This window comes from Dermochelys coriacea, chromosome 10 (assembly GCF_009764565.3).
Source record: "Dermochelys coriacea isolate rDerCor1 chromosome 10, rDerCor1.pri.v4, whole genome shotgun sequence".
Taxonomy (NCBI): domain Eukaryota; kingdom Metazoa; phylum Chordata; order Testudines; family Dermochelyidae; genus Dermochelys; species Dermochelys coriacea.
In genome coordinates this window covers 86,465,959-86,471,958 of record NC_050077.1, presented here as the reverse complement: position 1 = coordinate 86,471,958, position 6,000 = coordinate 86,465,959, and the positions used below count along the sequence as shown (strand labels likewise).

General features: G+C 40.5%; 1 protein-coding gene across 2 annotated transcripts in view; it reads right to left on the bottom strand.

Annotated features, from left to right (window-relative positions):
• Positions 1-1,270: 1,270 nt before the first annotated feature.
• Positions 1,271-6,000, bottom strand: part of IQGAP1 (IQ motif containing GTPase activating protein 1) — a 159,683-nt gene continuing 154,953 nt past the window's right edge. For both annotated transcript variants that reach the window (XM_038419291.2, XM_043493903.1), the window contains exons 33-36: positions 5,309-5,396; positions 4,084-4,296; positions 2,851-3,017; positions 1,271-1,424 (exon numbers count right to left, since the gene is read on the bottom strand). In XM_038419291.2, the coding sequence (XP_038275219.1) occupies positions 1,298-1,424; positions 2,851-3,017; positions 4,084-4,296; positions 5,309-5,396 (595 nt within the window). In that variant the 3' untranslated portion in view covers positions 1,271-1,297. The remainder of the gene's footprint in view (positions 1,425-2,850; positions 3,018-4,083; positions 4,297-5,308; positions 5,397-6,000) is intronic.

Genomic DNA, 6,000 nt, shown 5'->3' with positions numbered 1-6,000 from the left:
CGAAAAACAGATCTTATCAGACAATCTTGGTCGCTGTTTTTCATAGAACTGAGAAATGGAAAAAACAGATTAGGTTATCTAATCTGTTCTTTCCCCAACACCAGTCAGTGAATGGTTGGTTCCATTCAGCATATTTTCTGCTGTATTGTCCAATTTTGCTTTCATTTCCCAGAAAAAAAAAATCTTTATGTTAGAGTTAAGATTGGAAATATCCATTAAAACCCCATATTAGAATGCTGCAGTTTTACAAGAAATCAAAATATATGAAAGTTAGGACATTTGGAATGAAAGTTTTAGAAAACATTTACTCTGACTCTGTATCCCCACACACTATGCACCTTATGGGACTATGGATAGATACACATAGCACAGCAACCTTAGAAACTTTTCAATTGTAATAAAAACATAATATGGTCTACATATCTGCTGGATCCCATATTTGTTCCACGTGAAAGTAGTAAGAATTGCACTGTACTGATGAACAGGATACTCTGGCATATACTAACAACATGCAGTATGGATACCATAAAATTGCACATATGGGGATGTAAGAAGTCTGATAGTGGACAGTTCTTTAATTTATCAGAAAAAGGCATAATGAGACCCAATGGTTGGAAGGTGAAGAAAGACAAATTCAGATTAGAAATAAAGTGATAGTTTTTAACAGTGCAGTAATTACTCATTGGAAAAAACTTTACTGGGGATGAGATGGATTCTCCACCACTTAGAAGTCTTTAAAGGATGTCTTTCTAAAAAACATGCTTTAGCTCAACCAAAAGTGATGGGCTTGATGGAAAAATTGCCGACTCTTTGACCTGTGCTATGCAGGAGGACAGACTATATGATCTTATTGGTCTTTCAGCCTTAAAAATCTATGAATCTACAAACACTACACAGCTCCAGGAACTCAACCAGACATCAGTTTGTCATTATTTCAGACTAGTCTCTACAGAACAGTTCTGGTGACTGATGGAACCCAGAAACTATTCACTGGCTGAGAGATGGAATTTTGTTCCTCTAAACCAGTGATTCTCAACCTATTTACCATTGTGAGCCTCATGTGCAGCGTTCTATGTGTTACGGGGGTTGCATCCATAACCTGGCTCTGAGGATGTCACATGGGTCGCAGCTGTGTGCTGACTGGGCTGCAAGCAGCCTGCAGGCAGAGAACCACTGCTTTACACTGAAGCCCTGGAGAAAGTGTTTAACAAGCAGGAGATGACGGAATTAGGAACACTTGTTTCCCTATTCCCAGCTAAGGTAAAGATCTTTGGACCTTAGGTTTAAAAGTTAAAACTCACTGGTTTACTTGCAGGTCTTCAATCTCCAACAGGACTCCCTTCTCATGAAGTCGGGCTGCTGTATATTTCAGAGAAATCTTTTTACTCTTTTTGCCTTTCATCTCCTGTGGCTTCTTAGAGACTCTGAGAAAAACAAATAATGAAATTAGCTGAATGAGGCAATAAGAGTGATTTCAAACAGTGACAGAATTTGATCTGATCTAGGTGAATGGCAGGAAATGAGTAATAAACTGGTATTGTCTCACAAATAGTTGTTATAAATACATAATATTCATACATTTTAAGGTATTTAAGGCAGAGACCATATGTTTATAGTCTATTTATATATGTGTGGGCACATGCACATGTATATATACTACCCATTACAATCTACTCTGACCTCCTGCACAACAGAGGCTGCAGAACCTCACCCAGTAATTCCTGTAGCAACCCCAATACTTTATGGTTGAAAAACAGCATATCTTTCAGAAAGATATCCAATTTTGATTTAAAGATTTCAAGGGACAATGAATTTACCACATTCTTTGGCAAGCTGTTCCAATGATTACTCAACCTCACTGTTAAAAATTTGGAAAGAACTATTTCTGTTCATGGCTCTCTGGGGACCCAGAAGCAGTAAAGTGTTCAGGTAATTCATAATTTTGGGTTCCTTCGGAACTATCAGAGGGTAGACCACAAGATACTGCCAGTTCATCTCAGAGGCCTGACAAGAGCAAGTGGCAGTGAACGGATGCTTAGAGGCTCCTGCCCCAGTGTGCTGGGCACTGTACAAGCATAATAAAAATAGTTCTTGCCCTGACCACTTACAACCTATGCATAAGATAAGAGACAACACAAGGATACCACAAACAGATAGGGGGAGCACAGAGTAACAGAAAGACCAAATTCCATAAGGCTGCAAGTTGAAGCTAGACAAATTCAGAATGGAAATAAGTTGTAAACTTTTAACGGTGAGAGTAATTAACCATTTGAATTTTCAGGTGGTGGATTCGCCATCACTGACAATTTTTAAATCAAAATTGATTTTTTTGTAAAAAAGATCTGCTCTAGGAATTATTTTGGGGATGTTCTACAGCCTGGGCTATACAGAAGGTCAAATTACATATTGGTACCATCTATGAATCTGATATAGATGTTTGAAGCAGAGAGAATAACCCGCTTTATCATGTGTTCCTGCACTTTACATTCCTGGGGATCCCCACCCACAGTGCATCACAAAAGTTACATTCTTCCAAGTCCCCCTTTTAAGACCCAACCATCTTCCTCCATCTCCTCAGTCTACCTGCTGTCACCTAACCATTTCCCTCCCTTCCTTCTATACCTTTTGCCCTCTTACAAGACCCAGCTACTCTCCTCCCAGACCTTCCTACCATCACTCAGTTCTCTCTCCAGGGTTTGCACTGATTTTGTTTCAGCCTAAGACCCTCACTCAGAAAATGACTCTCCCAGGGAGTCCAATCAAGAAGCTTTGAGGGGGTGGCACAACTCTTCTCAGCTGTAGTCTATGCATTCCTTTCCCAAAAACTCAGCGCTGCTCTGAGGTACTCACTTGCCCTTGCTGGCCAAGTTATCCAAGCAGGTTTTGATATAGCTTTTATAATAATCCACCTGTTCCTCATAAAAGGTGGCTTTGGAGTTCAGCGCACTGTAAGTCTGCTGCAGCTTCACCAACTCTGCCTTTCTCCTCTGACGGTATCTGCGCTGGTTCCGGATGTCCTAGATAAGGATGGCAGATGTGTGAAGCTTCACCATTGAGTCATTGCTGGGTGCTCCCTTTATCAAGCCAGTGTACAATATTAAGAGTCCATTTGGAACACACATTTCCAAGTTTAATACAGACATTACTTAGCCCTTTCACAGACTTTCTAACCAAATATATCCTTATAGACAGAAATCAAATGTCCTGACATTTTTCTTGAAATGTCCTGCACAATTTTTCATTTCTTCCCTTATTAATCTTTTATTTTTAGAAATAAATATTATTTTGATTATTATGAACAAATGAAAGTATTTAGTTTCAAAATTAGCTTCCATTATTATTTTGGATAATTAGGCATCACTTAAGGTTTTATTCTTACCTGATCTCTGAAGAAAACAACTTATTTTCTTTATGTATTTGTATACCGCTCTGCTGCATTAATTTTGGTAAATATCTGATGTTAGATAACTGTCATCAATGTAAGAATGGATGAAACATGTGACAGCAGCTATGTTTTTTTTATTTCTCCCTTTCTCCTCTACTGAGGATTGTTTACTGAGGATGCCTTTGCAAGAGTATTAGGAACGTTTATTTTGTACTTACATGTAAAAATAAGGTTTCTTTACAAGAGTAATCTTTGTAAAGAAATTATTTTAGAATATGTCAATTTAAAAAGAAATAATTTTAGAATAAGTGAATTTAAATTTAAAAAGGAGGAAACAAAGAGGGCAAGTCCATGCATTAGGGTTGGAAGTTAAAAAGAGGAAAATTAATATTACACTTACTGAATGATTCTCAGGAAGTTTTCCCCAAGAAAATAAATACACTCTTCCTCACAGTCAGTGAGGTCCCATCATCAACAAAGCGTTTATAAGAAAAGTGAATTCCTGCATGTATATGAAGGGCTGGAGATTACCAGAGCATGTGTTATGCATCTTTCTGAGAGGCAGCTGTCACTACTACTTTAATACCTTGGAAAATTCCTGCCATATGCACTATTGCAACTTCAATAAGAGAGTGACAAATGATGAGGCCATAATTTGAAACACCCAACGAACCACCAGAGACTTCTTGTCAGAATACCTTGGCAATATCATTGATTAGCTCCTGGTATCTATTCTTTGGGTTTACGGTTCCCAGTTCTGTCAACTTCTTCAAGCCTGTCTTAATTTTCTCCTTCTTTTCTTGAAGATTCAAGTTGCTGTCCTCCTTTACAGATTTAGATTTTTTCATCTTGTCAGGGGTTTTGGCATCACGAATGGCCCGTCTCTGCATTGCTCTCTGATGCTCTGCTTCCTAGGAGAGAAGAGAATTACAAGTTGGGTGGATAGATTTTAAGGCTATATGTAAGGTTAAGATTCTGACGGATATTTTTAGTAAAAGTCAGGGACAGGTCACGGGCAATAAACAAAAACTCATAGAAGACCATAACCTGTCCCCAACTTTTACTAAAAATACCCTGGGAGGGAGGACGGGAACAAAGAGAGCATTGCCAGGGCTTGCATCTGCTCCAGCGGCAGGAGCTGACCGCTGCTGCTCCTGCCCCAGGGGGACTGATTCAATCCCAGCCACTGTTCCAGCAGCTGCTGTTCCGACAGCCCTGAGGCTGACTGCTAGTCAGTCAGCTGTTCCGGCAGCCCCGGGGCTGACTGCCCATCAGTCAGCTGCTCTGCGGCCCTGAGGCTGGCTGCCGATCAGCTGTTTCAGTGGCCCCGGCCCCAGGGCTGACCACTGGTCAGCTGTTTCAATGACTGCTGCTCTGCGGCCCTGGGACTGGCCGCAAGTCAGCTGTTCTGACAGCCCTGGGGCTGTAAAACTGCTCCAGCCCTGTCCCAGAAGTCATCACAGAGGTCCTGGAAAGCCATGAAATCCATGACAGAATCATATCCTTAGCTATAAGGGAAAACCGTGATCCTATAGTCTAATCTCCAACATAACACAAGCCATAAAATTTCACTCAGTGATTCCTGCACTGAATACAGTAATTAGTTGTTGAATTAAATAATACCTAGTAGACTCATTCACACCCTAGTACCAACACTGACCTATCTGAAATCTGCTTCTTGCATCATCCCCCTATATATATGGCTTCCAACAATCCAGTCATCACAAGAGTAAAAATTAAATACACCATATATCCCATCACTATTTTACATACACATGTCTGAAACATTGATATGCCACACCTAAATTGCCTCATATATTACAATCCCAGAATTTAGGCTTTCATATGTACCTGCATCCACATATGTCTAGATTTAAAAGAATCCAGTATCCTAAGGAGTGGAGCCAAACTACTTTTCCATACCTGCTCATGGGTGGCTGGAGTTTTCAGGATCTCAATCAGTGTCTCCCCCGGCTGGAAGCGGATTACATCTACAATTAAGCGCTTTGTACTGAAAAGAAACCAAGGCGAGAAGGAAACAAAACAACATTAAAACAAAACAAAACAAAATCCTATTCCTGCTCTGAAATGAAAACAAATCTGTCACTGATTCATATTAGGCCAGTAATATTCATACCGGATCCACATCAGGCCATTTGTAAACCAGTCAACAGTCCTTATATTGTCAATATTCATGCCTCACTTCTCCAAATGCAAAGAAAGAAAAGTTACTTACTAGTAACTATGGTTGTTTGAGAGTTGCCTCTGTGCATTCCCACTCTGGGGATGGTGGCCCTGCACCTTGAGCTTGCAGAGCCATCTTGAAAGGTGCATTGTTGGGACTGCATGAGCACCTCCCCACCTGAACCCCATAATGCTGAACAGTCAGCACATCACACTATATATAAAGGGAGTGAATCCCCAAAACAGCCTCAGGTCCTTCACCTGGACAGCAGAGTGAACTCTGAGGCAGAGGGGAAGGTAGGTGGGCAGTGGAAAAGTAAAGAGACAACTCTCAAACAACCACAGTTACTGTTAGGTAACTTTTCTTTCTCAAGGGCCTTTGTGCATTCCCACTCTTGGGAGATTCATGAGCAGTCCAGTCCACATGGAAG